Raw genomic sequence first — 21,963 nt, 5'->3', positions numbered from 1 at the left:
CATATCATAATAGGATGAGTTTGAGACAGAGTTTGAGACAAATTTGATACAACAGATCCTTGTCCCCACCGACACAGCACTTTCTAACAAGTAACAAATATCGAGGTATTGGTACCCATTCAAACAACTTTCGGAGATACAAGTCCTCTCATCAACCAAAACCACATAAATCATCTCTAATATATTTTTCTATTTTTTTTGTTTCTCTTATATATCATTGTGCTGGAGATAATTTTGTCTGAGTCGGAAACAATTATAAGTATGCGAGACTAACTCTTTCAATGAGTATTTTTTCCATTTACAAGATTCAAACCTGAGATCTTACTTAAATGAAATGAAACATGTATCATTTGAACTAATACACGTCGATCACTTGATTCCATTGATAACGTTTTAAGCATTATTCTGTGAGAGGATGACAATTAATATTTTGCTAGCTGCCGGAACTGATTTTTTAAGCTTCACAATTTCTAAAAATTCAAACTAAAATATTTGTAAGTTTTGATCTAAAAATTCAATTTTTTTTTACTTTTTTTTTGTTCAATTTCTTCAATAAACATCTGAAATGGTGAATAAAGTTTATTAAAGACTGTTTATTCTTCCATGAGTAGGTGGCTCACACGGCTGTGTTTATCCCACGTCGCATGTTTATATATCACATGTGGGTACATACCAAACAAGCAAATTGATGTTTTCCTAAAATACAAGGGACATAAATAATATAACATGAAAAAAAATGTATGTATTGATAGTGTATGAATTTTATATATCATTAGTGTATCATTCATCAATAAGATTCACCAAGCGAGACTTCAGTGAGCCAATTGTTAGCTTCTATAGTATCTTATATAGTATGTTACCATAATAGGCAAGACCGTAACATGGATCTGAAGTCAGATGCTCCTTTCTGATGCACATGGTCATCATAGAGACAAGTGCAAAGTATATTAATAATAGATAATGGAGTGCATATATATAAATTTTTATATTGTCAATGTATAGATTTTATACTCATACAATATACTTTTATCATCAAATTTAAACTTATGTAAATATCATGGATATAAATAAGATGTGAACAGAGGACTAATAATGTAAATAATACAAAATACTTTCCCAAGACATAACAATCGTAAAGATGGAAAGATATATGATATATCACAACCCCTTCAAAATGATGAATTTGCTCATGTCAAAAAAGTGACATCATATTAGTCCATGTTAGTAATTAGTATAACATGTGCTTTTAATCTTTTCATTCCACATTTCAAACCTATAGCCACACAACGACAAAATTATGGACTGACGGATAATAATTCCAACCACTTGCTTCCAAAAATATTTATGAATTTTATATATTATCATTGCATCATCTAATATTTATAATCGATAATTATTAATTATTTGGAAAAATAATATAAATAAATGGCAAAGAATATAAAAATTTAGGAGCTAAAAGGTTGTTTATTGAATTAAAAGTGATAAGGATCTACCAAACCAGTAGTGGATCCCCTTATAGTTGAGGGTGTCTAAAAAATATACTACTTTCTTAATTTTTATAAAAATTACAATATTTCTGTAATTTCAGGTCAACCCACACCAACAGTGTAAATTTTCCTCCTTGGACCTTGCCAAAGGAACACAAAATAATGTAGTTTCTTTTTAAACTAGAAAGGTGCAATATAAATAATTTTTAGGGGAACTATAGATTTAAAAGATTAGTATCACAAACAACTAATGCAGATTCTATATTACTTAACTAGAAAAGTCATAAATAAAGAACTAATTAAAATGCATCATTTAATTGGACAGAGTTTTTCTGGACATCATTGAAGTTGAAGTCAAAATGGAGTAAAGCTGTGATTTTATGTATTTTACTTATCTAACTTGATGCTTTTCCATCTTGAATCTCACTGTGATAACCAAGACCTGATACACATGATGATGACCCATCATTTATGCCTTTTTCAACATTTGCCCCATGCAGAAGCTGAAGCTGATTTTGCAGAATCTTTTTGAAAATATCTATCTTGAGTTACAATGATTAACTTAATCTTTCAAAACCAAGCAATTCAACAATGACTTATGATATGCATTCTTTCGGATGACTTATAATATGTTCTTACAGAAACAAAGTTGTGAGAAGTAGTGAAAAGATAAGAAAGAAATGTGTGAAGAAGAAAGAAAAAATGAATAATAAGAACAAATCTTTGTTACATTCAATAATACTTCTTATTGATGTTCCTGAAAGATGAATACAATGATTTATATATACATTAAAAAGAAGAAAGGACTTAACATCGAAAACCCGAAAACTAATATAACTAACAATCTCAGCAAACACTTTTAATAAACGATACACCAAAATGATACATACCCAGGTAAAGAAAGTGAACAAATTAGATATATGTGAAACCACAAGTATATAGGTATTCCTAGTTAGCATGAATAATAAAAACTCTGCTATAGTACTATTGTTTTCAATTAACAAGTGTTGCAACTCATGTGGGAAGAAGAGGAGGAAGAAGAAGAAGGAAATGATAAAACTGTTAAATGCATGATTTGTAATAGACAGCAAACTAAGACAAGAATATGTCTTCAGCCTCGTCATGTTGGCTCTATATTTAAAGCAACTATTTACTATATATTTAACACAAATGAAGATATTGTTGTGAAATCTTCATCTATGAGTTACAACATTCCTTCATGAGTTGTAAAAGAAACATAGAACTGAGATTGACACCCTTAAGGCCTTAGGTCTATCAGTTGTTTCACTTATATGCTCTTTAACTCATATATTTTTGTCAAATGTGAGACTTCTTCATTCACATTTGGAATAACCAACATCCTCTCAAGTATGAGTTCTCATCCGAGTATTGGATACACCATAGCTCATCTCTTTATCTACTTGCGCCGCCGTTATCCTTTCATCATCAGAACATGTCGCATTGACTTCTTGTCTGGAAGACTTTCGACACTAGGATCTCTCATTGATCTACCGATCACTTGCCCCTTCAATACTTCATTGAGCCGTCGAACTATCGACTCTGATATCACTCTGCAGAATTTTAACGTGAAAAACCTTCATAATATGATAAGTAAAAACCACGGACATAAGCCATCAAAATCGACTATTATCAAAATAGAAATACATATGCAATCAACATAGTCAAAATTAGAGAGCAGTATTATTATAATACTATTATATGACTTTATGAATGCATGACAAATTGAAAGTAGCAAATTATGCAGATAAAATTAAAAACAAAACATGGAAATTATGGAAGTTTGAAGAAAGAAGGTAGCTAGTAAGTGGTGGAAATGGAACGGAAAAATTAGTTATGATAATCAAAATCAAAATGTAAGTTGGAGAATTTGTTGACTGCCATATTTTTATTTTAAAAATTATGCTCTAATATTATTATTTTACAAAAAAAGGAAAAAAATATTATTTCCATCTCTCAATTTATTTTACTTCCACAATTTGGTTAATTAACTTGTTTCTTCTTATTCTAACCCTTTAACTTTAATTTGTATGCAAGCACATCTCATCTTCTACGTAACATTCAATATACCATTTTATTTTTATATTGATTAGAAAGTATAAATTAATATATATATTTAATTTATATTTTACTTTTTTTTTTACCAATGAAAATAATGGATGGATAAAGTAGTATTAAACTTTGGGATGGAAGCTATTTGTTAAAAAAATTCACGTACACATGTGTTTTTTTAGTTGTAGCTCATTATAAAAAAATGTATTCTGATATAAAAAATAAATTATTTCCTTCAACCATAAAAATTATGATATGTATTCTATTTAATAATCTATAAATTTTTTTTTTTTGTTGAGAAAAAGACATAATTAGGGAAAATAAACTGAATAGAAAAATAATTAGGGATGAAATTGAAAAAAGAATGTTGAAAAAAGGGGTTATTTTGGCATTAAAAAGGTATAGGTAGAGAAAGAAGTATATAAAGGAAAGAAAAGAGGGGTGAGAAGAGCGACGATTTGAGATGACGACGGTGGTGAAAAGCATTGTGAGTTCAATCAAAGAGAAAGGTTTCGGCGGTTTCTTCAGATATCTCAAAGATGAAGGCTACTTGTTTGTACCTTTTTCATTTCCCTCGATCCTTTTCTTTCATTCACCGTTCATCAATCTTATTGTTTTATGGCTTCAAACTCGATTTTCATTTTCATCAAATTTGATCTCATTTATGTTTCGTTATTAAGGAATTTTGTGGTTCATTTTTATTATAGGAAACCATGTCACTTATTATTATTTAGGGTTCTTTGATTTGATGAATCTATATACTAAATATTTTGATAGCTGTGCTGATATCTTTTTATTATTATTGTTTTAAATTTCAGGAGGTGTCTCCGCGATGGAAATCTTTTGTAAGTAATTTTTTACCATTTCGTTATATAGATCTTTTCAAACCAGCTAGGTTGAATTGATAAAGAAACAGAGCTTGATTTCATGATTTTCATTTTTAATTTGAACGATTACCTCATCTAATTGTACCGTCATGGATATTTTAGCTTAAATTGTTTTTATGTGCTTGCTGAAAATTTAGGTTGTAGAGATGCATTACAAGGCAGTGATATATAGCTCTACTGTTTATTGGTATTTTATAGTGAGATTTGAATAATAGCGAATCCAGAATTTATCCTCTGCCGGTCTAATTTTTGTTCTTCTGAATTTGTGCAGGCAAACCAAGATCCATAATATTGGGGCAAGGCTTGTCGGTGTCGATAAATTTGGAAACAAGTATTATGAGAAGCTGGAAAATATCCAACATGGTTAGTCCTTTATGTCTGTGTTGTGTTTCAATCCATTTTGCACATCTGTGTGCCTGGTTTAATCGAATAATTTACCCGTACCATAGGCATCTATCATTTTTATTCTGGTTATTGCACATGACTAACTATGACATAGTGAGCAAGAAAAATTATGGTGAAGTTCTGTGGCTTCTAAAATGATGCCTGGAAAGAGTTTTCTGTACTTAATAGAATCACTATGAAAGGATGATATGCTTGTCTTGGAGTTGCTAGAAACCTTTTAGGCAAACAATTAGAGGATAATATACAAACAATCAGGGCAAGAATGACAGATGTAAACAATAGCTCTATATCTCTATCCATATAAATAGCTGAAGAGTAAAGAATAATGAAATCAAAAATATATCAACAAAAGAAACATGACAAACTGTACTGCAATCAATTTGAGAGGACCGTATGTGCCCTGAATGAAAGAGAACAGTCTTTGAAAATGGAGAAAGATAATTGAGCTTTTTACCTAAAGCTGCTTGTTGGGTCTGATGAGTGACAGATCGGGCTATTTGAAATCAGTATCGTGGGTGTGATCGTTCAGGATAACAGAGACTATAAGAGGAGGAGTTGAGTTGAGTTGAATTGGTAAAATCAATGTGTAGTCTGAGTTGCAAATTGAAATATACGCTTCTGCTAAAGACAATATTATACTAGTATTTGAGCTAGAAAACAAACTTTGTGCAAAAAATGTGGAGATGAGCCAAAGTGCCAAATTTCATGGATTCAAAATGCATTTTACCCTTTAGATATTTGAAACAAAAAAACTAAACTACTTAATATTTTTCTAATTCATAGAGGTAGAGGGGGGGCAAGAGAAATAATAAGTGAAACAATTAAGAAGGATTTGGAGACCAACTACTGTTAATTGATATGATTTATGATAAAGCATCACAGTTTTGTTTGATTCATGTTGCCGACCCCACTTAGTGGTATTAAGGCTATGTTGTGTTAAATTTGAATATCTTCAATGCTGCATTGTATGACTTCTGCAAAATACGCCATTATGGATATGGTATTTGATTTGAGCTATCTGCCATCACCATTGATGCAAATTTAGGTTATGCTCTAATTTCTTTTTTCATTGTAAATAGTTCAAGACTCAAACTTACTCTGGTTCAAACTAAAGTATAAAGAACTCCCAAGTTTGACATATTGACAAATTTATAAATGGTGTTGTTTTCTCAAATCTGGCAGGAAGACACAGGTGGGTTGAATATGCTGAGAAAAGTAGATACAATGCTTCCCAGGTCCCAGCTGAATGGCATGGCTGGCTCCACCACATAACTGATCACACCGGAGATGAGGTATGTTCCTGTCTTTCTCAATTCCCTCCCTGTTAGTACCATATAGTGAGGAAGTCTGTAGCCCGAGATTACGATGCAATGAATTTCTTGCAGCTTCTTTTGCTGAAACCGAAGAGGTATGGTGCTGAACACAAAGAAAATTTGTCTGGAGAAGGTGATCAATATATCTATCATTCCAAGGGACACGCACTTAATCCAGGACAGAGAAACTGGACCAGGTACCAACCATGGGAGTCCAAGGCTGAACCATGAGTGCAGCTTTGAGTTGCAAGATGTTCTGGATGTTTCTTTATTTCTTCCCCAAAAAATGTGTCACATTAATTTCATAAGGTGAAAACAGTTTTTTGGTTTAACAATAAAACGGATTATTAGCTGTGAATTGTGATTGCTGACAAATTCACTGTGAAACTTGAAATGTTTTCAACATGTACTGTAATTGTCACCAATCTCCATGTATTTGACGTCTTATAAGGATTTGCTCTTATTTACAACAATCTTTTACTCATTCTCTGAATCTCTACGACTGTATAAATTGATTTTGATGGGTGTAATTAGATTGACTTGTCATGGGGTTAGTAGGATGGAAACGAAGCAACCCAACTCAAACAACATGTCTTGGTTGGTTTGGTTCTTTTCTACTCAAGGTTGGCTTGGTTCTTGGGTTTGGCTTCGGTTGGAACCAACTGAACTTAATAGCCCAAACAAACCAACCATAATAATAAAACCACCGAATTTATTTTTACCAATACTAAGTTGCAATGCATTTCACTAAAAAAATAAAATATTAGACTGTTTTAATGGCCAACATTGAACACTATTTCGAATATCATGTTAGAATAGTTTTGGATTTGATTTTTGAAAGACTAGCATTAATTTGGTAAGCTATTTTAGAACACATCAATGATTTCTTATTGTTCATTTCTTTTATAAATTGTGTATATTTTTACGTGTTAAAACAAATCGTATTATTCAAATAATGCAATCAATAGCGGGCTGATTCTTAAGATCAAAATACTTTTTTTTGTTACAACATTAGTTTCCTCACCCTAACTAATTTTGTTTGGTTCAGATCTAAAAGAAACAATGATTCTTAAACAACCAACTTGAATACAAATATTAACCACTAATCTACAATCACGGTACAATTCACTCTTGTGCATATTAGCAACTTTTTATTTGAATCAACTTCTTTACCTGTTCCAATATCTTGGCTGAATTCTTCAACCCTTCACAAATCTGACACAGGTCTAGCCAAAGTTGTGGATAAAATCTGACAGCAAAAAACAAACTATGTTCCTTAGTGCATTTGTGTGTGAAAAGAGAGAACCTGATCCCACAATTTCCATAGTGCAGAAATGTGATTGTGACCCATTTGTGTGAGCTTGAGAGGCTGAAACAGCATGCAAGCAAGAAGGATAAAAACGACTCCTTTGTTCTGGAAGAAAGGAGAATGAAAGAAGTTGGTTGACCAAGAAACAAGAATCTACCCTTAACTAATTTGATAAAAATATAAAAGAAAGGTATAACCCAAAACAGATTTTGGCCCATATAAAACTAAAACCTATGATAAAAACAAACTATTTATCACTATCTTTGATTTATTTTAATGTATCTATGGTGTCGACTTGATCTTTTTCTAATATATGCTGAGATCTTGGTTTTCATATTTTTTATTTAATGGGATTGCATACAATTTTAGCATTTTGGACCCTAGGGAAAATTCATGAAAAGTGAAGTCCAACCAAGATCATGGGCAAAGGCCAACAATCATGGCTCTCATATGCCATGCTTCAACAAGTCAACCTACATCATAACAAGTCAACAATATATTAGCTCAATGAGTACAACTACAACCAAGTCTGGTTGCTTTTTATTTATTCTTTGGATGATTCTATGCTCTTGGTATCTTTTGGTAGTTACAATTGAGAAATTGGTTTGTACTAGTGTATAGAGATCATGGAATGCTATATAACATCAAAGGATTAATTTAAAAGTTCACTGATTTAAATGTAAAGTAGTATTTGGGTTGCATCTTGCAGGTCAAAAATCTCAGTCCAAGAGGCTAACCTAACCTTGCTTCAGCCTAGCAGACAATTTTTTTTAATAATTAATTTTGCAGAATTTAAATGAAAAAAATATGATTAATTTCAAAATGATCAAATAACTTTATAAACAAGTTTGAAACTTTCAGCTTATCCAATTCCCCTCCCCAATAAAACCACCTTTTGTAATTTCTACATCTTTTTGGAACATAGAAGATATATATTTTTGAAGTTATGATCATCATTGACGTTGAGTATTCATTTGATTATTCTTTATATAATAAAGGCATAAAACTGCAGAAACATTTTATTAGATTCAGGATTTGACAATAACAATAAAGTTTGGAAATTGTCATCTCAAATGGAATAAGGTAAGGCAAATAAAATAGGCAATGGTCACGACAATACAATGAACTATGTGCAATTGCCTCTGGAATTGGTTTTGTGCCGTGAAGCATCATCAATTCACAAATCACACGTGTGTTTGAACCCCTATAATAAATTAAATAAACAAGACATTGCAACTTCCAAGCAAACAAAAAAGGTTCTTCAATCTAAGACGTTTGGTCGCTGCTTTCTAACTTTGCTCTCAGGTCTTTCCTTAATATCTTCCCTGCTGAAGACCTTGGAATTGCATCCACAAAGTACACTTTATGTAGTCTTTTATAAAACACCACCTGTTCACAACCAAACCAAACCAAACCACACCAATCAATCAATTTTACAAACCCATGTGTGTTAATATATGATTCACTTGAGATATGGAATGAGACACCGTTTGAAACAGGTAATCTATGAATACATTTTAATATTATAGTATGGTATGTTCATATGATATATATATATATATATATATATATACCTCTTTTGCTATAAACTCCTTGATAGCCTCTTCAGTTAAATCAAAGCCGTTTGACTTCACCACGAAAGCAACAGGAAGTTCACCAGCAGCTACATCCTTTTTCCTGTTAGAGGATCATGACATTGTTACTCCAAACTTATTTTACAATGTAAAGTTTTGTACACTGCACACCATCCCCATTGATTTATAATACTTTTGTTTGAAAGTCAATGGTAGTAGTTAACATATGAATGATATAGATTTATTGATAGTGTAAAAAACACTTACACTGTCGGTGTATACATATTAAATCTCCGTGCTATATTCACCCGAATTTAATGAATTAAGATCATGATGATGCAGTATGAAATTAAAAAACTTTCACGTTTTAGAGATTGAAATAAACTTACGGGACAACAGCTGCATCTATAATGGAGGGATGGCTTACAAGAAGGTCTTCAAGTTCTGCTGGTGGCACCTAACAGAACCAATTAAAGAATACACATGAATATTGGTTGTTGTCATTTTTATCTACAAAATCTTATGAGGCCAATTAGAATGTATATTATACATAAGAATATATATATATATATATACCTGGAAGCCTTTAAATTTGATGAGTTCTTTCACTCTATCGACTATGAAAATTTCATCGTCATCATCTATATAGCCAACATCCCCTGTGTGAAGCCAACCCTCTGCATCGATAGTTTCTGCTGTGGCCTTCTCATCATTCAAATATCCTATAAGGTTTAAATGTATCATCATATCTATATATTTGTGTGTTTAATCAAGAAGATTTTATGACTCTCTAAACTCAAGAAGAGGAACATGCATTGTGAAATACAGGGGATTTTTTACACCGCATCAATCAAGTTATCACATATAATAATTCGCTATGGTGATAAGATTTTTTTAATAAAATACAATTATAATTGGGAGGGCCCACTTATTTCACATCTTAGCCGTTAATTCTAAGAAAATCTAATGATTTTATTAGCAAGTCCATTAAATTTTTCTAGAATTGATGACTATAATGTGGTTCCTTGTAGTAAGTGGATCTCCTCTCATTATAATTTAGTTTGATTAATATTTTTTTTTTTGCATGGAAATGAAAGTTTATAGATATATATATATATATATAGAAAGATTGAAAATACCTTTCATGATTTGTTGACCTCGGATGCAAATTTCACCAGGTTGATTATAACCAAGAGAAATGCGAGATTGAGGGTCAATAATTTTGAGTTCTGCATTTCTAACAACAGTGCCACATGATCCTGACTTTATTGGGAATGCTTGCTTTGCAAATCCTAAGCACATGGATAACACAGGCCCTGCTTCTGTCATTCCATACCCCTAAATATTTAACACGTGCATTTTACCAGGTTAGTCCAAATTTATATTCTTTTATATTAAATACATTCAATTATATATAACTTCATAATCATGCATGATGCTACTTTCTAATGGGTGAGGACACTCCGTTCAAATTCATTGTGTTACTTTCAGTCAAACGTGTGTCAAAGTTGACCTAAGCCTACTTGTTTGAGTGGAAAAATTAAGTTTCGAAAGTGATTGTTTTTTTATTTATTATAAAGAGTGAATTTATCATGAAAAGTTTAGTTTATTCAGACCAATATAAATAAATATTTGTTTAAAGCCTAATTTAGAATAAGATTAGAAATTATTATCATAATCATTATGCAATGTATAGAGATTATAAAATATATTATAATTTAATGAGTTGAAGCCCCTTTACTATGCTTATTACAATTATTTTGGACTCAACAACATTACTAATTCTATTTGCGTAATTAAATTTATGACCGCATTAAAAGTGTATGAGACTTTAGCTAAGTCAAATGAAAGTGCTGATCACGTTGCCAAGTTTGAAAGGCACTTTAATTAAAATAATCGACGTGCGATGGAATCAATTTTAGTATTATTTTTTAATATCATTCGACATAATTTCTCTCCTTCCACTACTAAATATATAATATTATACTATTTTATTTAGTTTTAGAAATATTTTTATAAAAGATGATTTAATATGATACATGTCATGATTTTAGTAGTAAGAATATATAACTTATCTTATTATACTAAGATATATTTTATTCTCCTTTTAATATTATTCAATGCTATCTAACGTGATAAGGATTCAAATTCGTTTTTTTAGTTTAAATACATTGAATTTATAAGTATTAATTAATATTTGTATTTATGAAATTGAGTGATGAATTAATGAAGAAGTGAGAGTATATAATATAACACCTGTCCTAAAACAGCTTGGGGTACCCTGCTATGTAGAGCCTCCTCCAGCTCCTTCCCTAGTGGCGCAGCCCCTGACAACACCAACCTGATGGAGCTCAAGTCAAACTCTGCCACCGTTGGGTTTTTAGCTAATGCTAACACCAGCGGCGGCACCACCATGGCCACAGATACTCTGTAACGTTGTATAAATTGAAGCAAAGAACCAATCTCAAATTTGTGCATTAGTAAAACAGCACTTCCAGCTCTTAGAGCGCATAGGAGAACACTGTTTAAAGAGAATATGTGAAACAGTGGAAGAACACATAGTAGAACGTCTTCTGGAGTCAGATACAGATTCGGGTTCTCTCCGTCCACCTGATACATTCACATAACATTCATCATCAATTCTAATTTATAATATGAGAAAAAAATGTATGCACTAACCGTGTATGAGTTTTATACACTGTCATTGTATCATCACCATTTATTTATTTTCTATTATTGTTTGTTGGCTTTTCAGAAAAGGTAATCCAAATAAACAGTGGATGATGAAATACATATGTATAAATCTTTACACTGTCATATATATATTTTACACTCTTATAATATATACTTGTAACTAGTCAAATTCAATCACGTCATCCACTTCTCTACGTATAGTCCAAGTGATGCTTTTCAATGACTTCATCAAATCATACCATATAATATTAATATCAAATTATCCTATATAATCTCATCTTCAACTTTTGTCTTAAACCAATCAAGATAATATTTTAATATATGATTAGTTCGATATAGAAATGAGTAACTATTACAGAAACTTAAATGAATAAGATCATGAATATTAGGAAAAAAAACAAATGATTTTACCTTAGATATAAATGGAAAGAAACAACTTACTAAAGATATTCTTTAGCATAAGATTAATGATATAAGATTCAATTCATCCCCTGGTCACTTTATATGTTATAATAGGAAATGTGATGTGACAACTATATCAATTAATTTACCAACCTATATATATAAGAAGAGTGTGATTTTGATACATACCTGTTGAGCCACACTCGTGGTTAGGCTCTTGTGAGTAAGAATGACTCCCTTCGGCAACCCCGTGGTGCCAGAAGAGAAAGGCAGTGCCACCGTGTCATCCGGTTGGATCTCCACCTCCGGCACTTCATTCTCATCCCCTTCCGACACCACTGAGAAATGCAAGCAATCCTCCGGCGCATCATCCACCGTAATCACCACAAAATCCTCCCCAATCTTAGCGTGCTCGCGAAGCTTCTCCACGTAAATAGACTGCGTGACGATGAGTTTGGCCTTGGACACACTCAATTGCTTGAAAATCTCCGCGGAGGTATAAAACGGATTCGCGGTGGTGGCGACGGCGCCTATCATGGAAGCAGCAATGAAGGAAAACACAAACTCAGCCGAGTTCTGAAGCAAGATCATGATGACATCACCTTTTCCGATACCAAGTTTGGAAAAACCGGCGGCGACTTTCCGGCATAGGAGGTAAGTTTCGGCGTAGGTGTATGTCTTAGAAGCGGAACCAACAATTAGGCATGGGCGATTGGAGAATTGAGAGAGGTTTTGAAAGCAATAGGTATGAAGAGGGAGGTGGTTAGAGAGGGGTATATCTGGTAATTTAGATTTGAAGACATGGGTATTAGTTATAGGAGAAGGTTGATTTTGATCATTTTTAGAGGAAGACAATTCAGGTGTGTTTTGAGTCTCAATTGAGATCATGATATGATGTATGTGTAGTTTGAAAGAGAGTTGAGAAGTATAAAAGAGGTTGTTGTTGTTGTTATTGTTATTGTTGAAGAGAGAAAAGAAGAGGAGTGTGGTAATATAAGGGAGAGAAGAGAAGAGAGAGAGAAGGGTGGGTGGGTGAGGTAGGTAGGAATGGATGATCTTTTTGTAAGCCACGCCTACTCCTTTCATTCAATAATAATCAATAATCTAGGCCACTTCTCTTCTTACATACTTACCTACCTAACGAACCAAGATCATCCCACCTACACATTTTCTGTCTTTATGTCCCGAACCAATCATATCTTATCAAAGATGAAAAGTTCATTTACTCCTTAAACTTACTCTTCATCCTAGCCACCAATTTTAGGGAAAAAACCAATGTTTTCAATTAGTGAAGAGATCTAAATTATTAGATATTCATAAAATTTATAATCAAGATGAGGAGTAAGTTTTAAAAACTTAACTTCTCTCGGAGTAAGTAGATTCACACTCCTTACTACCAAATAACATAAAAATATTTTTTTTATTTTTATTTTTAAGTAGGTGTCAATTTTCAATTGGCTCGGGATACAATAAGATATAAAAAATAGGGGCTGAGATCCTCTCAAGTACTGGAGGGTTAGTATTGGAATGTGAGGCCCAAATTTAATTTCATCATTTATAATATTTTTTGTTAAAAAATACTTTAAAATCTACATAATTTAAACCTTTTAAAACTACATGTCATAATCCTATGTGGTATTAGATCCTCCAGTAATGGAGAGGATCCATTTTCAAAAAAATAGGAGAGGTGATGTGATCCCCATTCCCTACCTAACCCCCTCCTTTATATGTATGTCCCTTTTTCCCTTACAATAATGTATACCCACCTCTGTTTTCTCATTTTTATTTATTATTCACATTCTTTTCTTACCATCATCTCCATCTCCCCTATTACAAATACAAATCCATCATAACCAAATGGATACCATGTAACATTTTTATGCTGTGATGTTCAACAAACGGGATGGTCTTCATTCTAACATAAAGTACCATAATTCATAATTATATATCTCAATATCTAATTATCCACTTGAATCAATAAACTAATTATTAGAATACAATAATAGTGGTAATAAAAATTTGATTTGTATAAGGCTATGGTACAAGGTTAAAGAATAAGAAAAACAACACTTACTATAATAAGCGTACTCCTAAAAAATAAAATTCAATAACACAATACATCAATAGCTACCAACTATCAGGACATATCTGTTATCTACAAATTATGTCACTGCATGTATTATCAGATGTGATTGATCAGAAAAATGATTAATTAATAATTTTTAACTTAAAATCATTTTTTCAACCAATCATAGACGGATAGTATATGCAATCCCATAAGTTGTGGTCCCTTAATTCATTTATTCCAACTTGGCTGCGTGCGATATTTTCTTGCTGCATCACAAATGTTAAGTTTAAGGTGGCTTTTTTATGCATACTCTATGCCACGTTTTTTTTATATATTAAAGAACAACTCCAATAATTAACATCTAAATTTTGTTATTAGCAATATATTTTAAGTGCTTGAATAAGAGTTTTAAATTTTAACAACCTAATACTTGGCCGCACATATAAATAGCATATTCATTGACCCAATTACGTATATAAATTAAAGGATGTTCAATACTTTCTAGGGATAATTTTGTTACCCAGGATAACTCTATTCCACTTAGGTAGAATTATTTCTCGAGTAGATGTAATTCAAAAAAGTAAAAAACATATTATTGTTAATTTCTTTAGTTTTTTATTATCTTAAATAAAAGTTCTTTGATAATTTGGCATTGACAAAACTGACTTATGTTGCAAAAGTTAAGCTATATGTTGATGTTTATGTTTGGTAAATATGTTTTTTTCCCAATAAGCTATAATCTCAAAATTTTGTACTTGATAAACTATTTCAAGTAACATATATATTATACACTGATTCTGCTTCTGACCCAACCCAACCAGTTTACCCCAAAAGTTAGCTGCACGTGTTGGGACAAGTCACAATCATGTCCAATTCCTTGTCTCAAGCCTATCACATTTTGCCATATGAATAAAAAAATTAAAAATTAAAAATAATAAAAAATCATATTTTAATTGATTTGGGACATGAAATGAGATACTGTTCTAGATAGGTGATCCTAATCCCACGTGGTGATGGTGAAAGTAGTGAAAACTTTTTTGTTGCTCTTATATAAACGCTGAGGGTTGAGCTTCTGCCTATGAGATAGCTTATATTTTATATAAATAATATATCCTCGTAATAAATCTTACTATTCATAGAAAAATGACATATGTTAAAATGATACTTTATTTATTAATAATTGATTTATGAGTAATATGTATCACTTTATTGTGGATAGAAGGATTTGCAAAGAAGATATAACATTACTTTTGGGCATAACCCTAAAAAAGGACAGTGTAAGCTGATTTATGTAGAGGACAAAACAGAACAAATGATGAGACAATGAGTAGAGTACACAGGTAAAAAAATTATCTCATTTCTAGATTCAAATTCTAAAACAAAATTGATAAGCAAAATAAACAACATAATTTAAGCCCATTCACTAGTATCATTTCATTTCGTTGCTAAATTAAGAGGCATAAAACGTTATGAAACAAATTATAAAAACAGGTCACATATATGCATGACAAAAGGAATCAGATATCATGGTCATAGTTGGCAGGTTCTTTAGTTAACCATCCATATGGCATAAAGGTTCACCAATCTTGTAATAATAATGTAAAAGTTGACGAATATATCGAAATGAACCACATACTCGTTAACTACGATCACGGGAACTGAAAGGAACCACCAATTTGGTTAGTACCAGCAGGAGGATTGATTGCTACCCAGAGAAGCGAGATTGTAATCGCGATGAGACCTGACCATACAAAAACAATGGTAGGTGTCCTTCCTCTTCTTCCCATCAAACCTTTTGCAAAAGGATAGAGATGAGTCAATACCCAAAAACTGAAGAAGACTCCACCTAGTAAACGGCTCCACTGTGGTATAACACTGTATATGGTTCTGCTAACTCCGACTGCTATTGCTATCAAGTTCACCATCATGATTGTGATTGGTGGTATCATAAGTGATGTCCATTTTACAATATATAGATCGGCAAACTCGTCATCTACATCATCTCCACCGGATTTTGAAGTCAAGGTGAATGAGATTTCGATACCAGCTACGACTTTGAGCAAACCTTGAAGCACCGCAGCTAGATGAGCGCTTGTCCCTCCAATCAACCAAAACTGCTCATTTCTCCACCATTCTTCTAGCTCGATGCCAGACCACTTGATTTCAAGCACTGCAAGTATGCACAGAGTGACTGTGATGCCTAAGAGATACGAGAGAAATGTGACATTGAGCGTTTGAACTATGAATTGGCCAGAGAAGAGTGACAGTGCAGGAAGGAAGCAGTATACAATAAGAAAGATGGAAGTGAAGGGGTAGATTCCAACATTGAGGTATGCAATTCTTTGAAGAAGTTTCATTCTCGGGCTAGCCAGAAGGGCATTGTTCCGAGAGAAGAATATTTCAACTGAGCCTGTAGCCCATCGAAGAACCTGATGTAACCTGTCAGTGAGATTGATAGGAGCAGTTCCACGGAAGGCGTCACGCTTTGTCACACAGTAAACAGATTTCCAACCTCTATTGTGCATCCTATATCCGGTGACCACGTCCTCAGTGACTGATCCATAGATCCATCCAACACGCTGTCCCCACTCAGTCTTATCCTCATACCAACAGGAGATGACACTGATGGCTTCTGCTACGGTTGATGCATCGAGAAGATCGCGGGGTATGGTCAGAGCACCAGGCGGTCGTCCATTTTTCACCGCAGGGTGATCAGCAAGTGGTCGGCCCTGGAACTCTGCCACCGGGATTGAGTCAATGAGGAAATTTGAGTTTCCAAACTTCTTTGGGAACGATGATAGGTTCATTACTTCTCCATCATCATCATCACCCATCCTTAGTGCCGGATTCTCTTCATGGGTGCTTGCTAATGATACATGCCTCTTCTTACGACCAAAGCAGCAAGAACAGAAACCTGGGTTGTGCTCTTTAGAGCGAGGAGGGTCAAAACCATAAAGCGCAACCCTTCTAAAAAGGCAACCGGTTCCCACATAGACTGGCCCTTGAAGTCCATCAAGGGCTCTCATATTGACATCGAAGAAGACGGTGTTATGATTAGCATATCTATCAGAGGGATCAATCCCCTCAAACCTCTGGGGGAACTGGACATAACATAGGCGGTCGCCTCCACGATCCATCATAAAGCACATGCCTTCCCTCATTGCCTTTGAGTTGTAGATATAGTGATCACAGTCAAGATTGAGTATAAAAGGACCATTAGACATTATAGCAGAGGCGCGGACCAAGGCATTCATGGCCCCCGCTTTTTTGTTATGATCATACCCTGGACGCTTCTCCCGAGAAACATAAACAAGGAGGGGAAGACGGATATCAATATCAGTCAGGTCGATAAGCTTTGCCTCATCAGAACCCCCGAGAAGAGGTTCGTCGCTTGGAGGTTTCAACATCACCTGCATCATCCATGAAGAACAAATTATTCATAATTATCTCCAAACCAATTCGGCACTTGAATAAAACTCAAGGGGAACCTATTTAGTACCTGAATTATACCAGCGTGGTCACCCTTGGAGTGCTCAGATGTAGGACTTAACCAAGTCCCTGGCCAATGAGTTCCATCAACCATCCATGTTGCTTTGGGAATCTTTACAGTTTCTATAGGTTCATCTCCCCTGGTTTGTCTCTGAAGTTTCATGGCCTTGATTTCCTCTCTTGCATGATAGGCATCCGACCGGCGACGGATAGAGTCGGGCAGACTATTAATCCTGACCTTGAACTCGTCATACTCACGTTTCAACCGTCTACGATCTTTGACAAAATCAGGCTTCACTTTGTTTTTATAAGGGTCTCTCTTTAAGTTGAAATATGAATCAGGATTCCTCGGCTCTATATCATGTTTACGGCAGAAGGGAACCCACTCATTAGCAAAGCTGGCAGCTTCAGCCATTGCCTCAAAAGTTAGAAGCGCACCTCCGTCATCAGAAACATAGCAAGACAGCTTCTCAACTGGGTAATCAGCAGCTAAAATAGACAAGATAGTGTTGGCAGTGACAAGAGGTGGCTCTTTCTCAGGATCAGCCGTCGACACAAAGATATCTATGCCTGGAAGATCAGACTTTCCAGTAGGATTGCTAAGAGTTGGTGTTTCAAATTTCTCCTTCAGAATATTAAGATCGGTGGAACGGTTCACTGGGCATAGTTTCGGAAGTTGATCCAAAATCCAGGAAAAAGCAAACCAGATCTCACAAACCACAGACATGCCCCACAGCCAGATTGCATCACTATTTTTGTGCTTGACCCTCCATGCCAGGAACAGTCCAAGTACAATCAACCGAATAAAAATAACAAGCCTGTAAAAACAGATGCAAGAGAATGAAGGAAATTGTCAGATGATGTATATGATTGATGCATCAAAGAATAATTTTCAAGCTCATGACTAGTATATCTGACACAATTATAGGAATTCTTCACGAACACATGAAAAAACAATTTTTTTAAGAGAACTTCCCTTTTAAAACACAGAGTTAACCACAAAAGACAAGCACACAAAAACAAAATACGCAAATAACTCCCTTGTTTTCAATGTTTTCCTGTGATTAAAAAGGAGTTAGCCGTTATGTTTCTTTTCTGCTTTCCTAATATTAGAGAATGGAAAAATGTGGTCTTAGTTAGCCGTGTGTCGAGGCTGAATTTAGCTAATTTTGTTTTATTGGGGCAGCTAGTGAACCTGAACCCTCCCTATAAGGTGCCGGGAACATTTAGTTGGGCCTTTTGTTTGCAGTTGTGAATTTGTCAGTGAAAATAGATTTACTCTAACCTAAAAAATTGCAAAAAAATATGTATATATATAATAATCATGACATGTTGATTAGAATAGGATGGAAATATGATGATACCAAAAAATGGCCATTCAGATCAGACAGTGGAAACTCCATTGTTTTAGTTAACAGAAATTATTTTTAAAAACGAAAAAAATGCTCTTATAGTTATTATCAATGAATATTTTTGATAACGTATTTCAGATTGAAAGCTTTATACCGATATGGGCTCAGAATAGCTGCAGGTATCTTCAGCTTCCGTGTAAGGGGCCTCCAGGGCCTGTTCATAAACTCAGTTGGCTCACCAACTTCTTCCCCCTTTCCATTTCCCAAACCTCCTTCCTTTGGCCATAGAGCATTGCCATAGCCATAGGTACCCTTTGTTTCAAAAAGCCACCTATTATGATCAAAGTCTCCGGTTTGGCTCCTCACTAATGCCGATTTATTAGCCGACTTCATCTTAGACAATCTCCTCTCCATTTTAGACATTCCACTTGGTGGAGGAAGTGAAAGGGGATGCACATCATCCACAGCCACTTCATCTAGTTCGGTGTTCTTATATTGCTCCTTGCATCCCGGGCATATCCCACCTCCTGTTTTTATTGCATCTATGTAACAATCTCTACATATCTTAAAATCACACTCACATGGAAGAATGTCCACGCCACGTTCATCACTCATCACCTTAGAATCACATCCGGGAATCGCACACGAAGATCCTTTCGCACCAGCCATCTGTGGATGGTTTGCCTCAGATTCTATCACCTTATCCATCAGATGCGCTCGAGTAACACTGTTGAATCCACCTGTGAAGAGTGAATTTGACACATATTGCTCCTCAACTTTCTGTGAGATCGACAGATCCATAGGTTGGTTATCAGGGGTTGGTGGTATATGAACTGTGTAATTCATGAAGTCACTACTCCCTAACTCGCTGTCAAGATCATCCCTAGAGTAACTGACATAGCGACCAGATGACGTTCTCCGGGCAAATGTTACATTTGGTGGTAAAGGAGGCTTTTGGCCTTCAGATGCATCAGACATTGTCGATAGAGATGATCGGCTACCCTTGAAATGTTTCGACATATTTGAGAACTAAAATTGATTGTGATATCCTGAAATTAAGAAATTTGGCAAATAAGAGCATGATCAGCATTTCATTAAATTCAATTAACTAGAACAAACTTATAGCATACAGCCAAAAATGGAAACCAAACATCAAAGACGAATCTGAGTGCTATAATGGAGAATAAAATATTTAAGCTAACTATATAGCTTATGAATACATCACACGTTATTCAAGTCCAAACAAGTCAAGGGTTTTGAATTTTTTTGAAAAATACTCTTACTATTCTAATAATCAAAATATAATTTAGAATTCTTCTAAAATCAAGATCCTTCAGATAAAGCAGACCCAAGTGTTGGATCTCAGTATAATTTAAAGAACAGATTCACCGGAATCCAAAGTGATGAACATTTTGTTCCTTAAAGTTAAATCCCTACTGACCCAAGAATATTATTTTACACCCTTACAATTTCTAAGCAAGAAAACGAACTTGAAAGAACCAAATTTCCCTCTCGCACTGCTTTCTGACCCTTTTTTCTTTTTCTCAAAAACCAATCAACCCAAGAAAAAGTAACGCGTAAAGTTTGTAACTTGGAGCAGAAAAGCACCTATTAATGCATATCTCACAAAGGGTGATGGAGGAAATTAATGAAGCTTACCTCTTCTTCTTTTGTTCAGATCTCAGTGTGTAAAGTTAGAGATGAACAATGTTTGAATGTAACTAATAAAGGGAAAGCTTCAAAGTTCAAAATATTAACTAAGACAAACACGGTGAGAGACAGAACATAGACAGTGTGAGATTTAGTCGTTCGGTCCCAAAAAAGTACAAATCACACTACGTGTCATGATGGGTATCATTTTTCGTCTCAAACCAATCCTATATTAACAAACATGTACATAAAATAAAAAAAATTAAAAACAAAAAAGTAATAAAATAGAACACCCTGATTGGTTGAGACATAAAGTGAGACCGTGTGAGATAGGTGATCTTCATCTGGTGTCATCATCACTCCTTTTTTTTGTTCTTTCATAATTCATAACTCTCACATATTCTAATTTATTATATCTGATTATTAAGCATCTTCTTCGTGATTAAATAACTAACCAACATGGTGCATGGATCAAAAGTTGTAAATATATTTTATAAATGTTTATTCATAAAAAAAATACTTCTTAATATAGTAAGAAGTTTCTAATTGTGTGCAAAAAAAACTTCCAATGGCATTTTTTATCACATTATTTCCTTATTAATGGTTAAATCTTTCATTAATTATTTTATACTAATTTAAATTTTAGTTATTTATTGTTATTCATTTACTTTTACAAATAGCTAAGTAATAATAAGATTTAGTAAAAGTCAAATTGGTAATTAAAAATATAAGGTTATGTAAATGTGTTTGTTTGGATTGAAGAAGTGAATGAATGAAAAGGATATGAGGGAAGGAAAATAATATTATTCCTTTCGTTTGCATTCCATGGAGGGAAGAAAAGAAAAAAAAAAGAGTGATATCAATTCTTTTATATTTTCTCTTTAATATTGGATGGAAAATTCAAGTGAAAATATTATAATGAATTTTCTCGTCGATAATTTCATGTACATTTAAACAAATTTGTATTTCATGTTATTCATACTTATAAATATCGATAATATACTAAAATTCCAAAAAAATAAAACAACACGTCAATGTTATTATTAAAAGTATAATATTTATGCATTATCAATATAAAATTTATACACACTCAATACATGATATATCATCAATTTATATTAATTTTTTGAAGAATCAATGTGATAAAATATGAATTATAATATAATAACAGTATATATAACAAATACATTATCATTAATACATTTTTATTTATTATTAATAATAATATTATTATTTTCTCTTTACTTTTATTCCATTCATTTT

The 21,963-nt window shown here is 33.4% G+C and overlaps 3 protein-coding genes across 3 annotated transcripts; 1 reads left to right on the top strand and 2 right to left on the bottom strand.

Annotated features, from left to right (window-relative positions):
* On the top strand, positions 3,940-6,646 carry LOC109348567 (probable NADH dehydrogenase [ubiquinone] 1 alpha subcomplex subunit 12). The gene is made up of 5 exons (XM_019589049.1): positions 3,940-4,109; positions 4,376-4,402; positions 4,716-4,807; positions 6,032-6,141; positions 6,235-6,646. The coding sequence occupies exons 1-5, from the start codon at positions 4,021-4,023 to the stop codon at positions 6,391-6,393; spliced, it is 477 nt and encodes a 158-aa protein (XP_019444594.1). The 5' UTR covers positions 3,940-4,020; the 3' UTR covers positions 6,394-6,646.
* Positions 8,465-13,052, bottom strand: LOC109348566 (4-coumarate--CoA ligase 2). The gene is made up of 7 exons (XM_019589048.1): positions 12,331-13,052; positions 11,302-11,655; positions 10,185-10,383; positions 9,622-9,767; positions 9,435-9,502; positions 9,046-9,148; positions 8,465-8,860 (listed from the first exon to the last, which is right to left on the bottom strand). Exons 1-7 carry the CDS (start codon positions 13,027-13,029, stop codon positions 8,738-8,740), a joined length of 1,692 nt encoding a protein of 563 aa, XP_019444593.1. The 5' UTR covers positions 13,030-13,052; the 3' UTR covers positions 8,465-8,737.
* LOC109348565 (cellulose synthase-like protein D3) lies at positions 15,656-20,889 on the bottom strand. The gene is made up of 4 exons (XM_019589046.1): positions 20,710-20,889; positions 19,205-20,099; positions 17,709-18,516; positions 15,656-17,619 (listed from the first exon to the last, which is right to left on the bottom strand). Exons 2-4 carry the CDS (start codon positions 20,068-20,070, stop codon positions 15,859-15,861), a joined length of 3,435 nt encoding a protein of 1,144 aa, XP_019444591.1. The 5' UTR covers positions 20,071-20,099; positions 20,710-20,889; the 3' UTR covers positions 15,656-15,858.

This window comes from Lupinus angustifolius, chromosome LG06 (genome assembly GCF_001865875.1).
Source record: "Lupinus angustifolius cultivar Tanjil chromosome LG06, LupAngTanjil_v1.0, whole genome shotgun sequence".
Lineage (NCBI taxonomy): Eukaryota > Viridiplantae > Streptophyta > Magnoliopsida > Fabales > Fabaceae > Lupinus > Lupinus angustifolius.
Note: the sequence above shows the minus strand (reverse complement) of the source record. Positions and strands in the feature narration are given on the sequence as shown.

Coding starts and splice junctions, on each gene's coding strand:
- LOC109348566 (XM_019589048.1), bottom strand. CDS start 13,029: ATGATCTCAATTGAGACTCAAAACACACCTGAATTGTCTTCCTCTAAA. Junction 9,503..9,621: donor TCAAATTTAAAGGCTTCCAG/GTATATATATAT, acceptor TGGTTCTGTTAG/GTGCCACCAGCAGAACTTGA. Junction 8,861..9,045: donor AGGAGTTTATAGCAAAAGAG/GTATATATATAT, acceptor GGTTGTGAACAG/GTGGTGTTTTATAAAAGACT.
- LOC109348565 (XM_019589046.1), bottom strand. CDS start 20,070: ATGTCGAAACATTTCAAGGGTAGCCGATCATCTCTATCGACAATGTCT. Junction 18,517..19,204: donor GCTATTCTGAGCCCATATCG/GTATAAAGCTTT, acceptor CTGTTTTTACAG/GCTTGTTATTTTTATTCGGT. Junction 17,620..17,708: donor ACCACGCTGGTATAATTCAG/GTACTAAATAGG, acceptor TGGATGATGCAG/GTGATGTTGAAACCTCCAAG.
- LOC109348567 (XM_019589049.1), top strand. CDS start 4,021: ATGACGACGGTGGTGAAAAGCATTGTGAGTTCAATCAAAGAGAAAGGT. Junction 4,110..4,375: donor CTCAAAGATGAAGGCTACTT/GTTTGTACCTTT, acceptor TTTAAATTTCAG/GAGGTGTCTCCGCGATGGAA. Junction 4,403..4,715: donor CTCCGCGATGGAAATCTTTT/GTAAGTAATTTT, acceptor GAATTTGTGCAG/GCAAACCAAGATCCATAATA.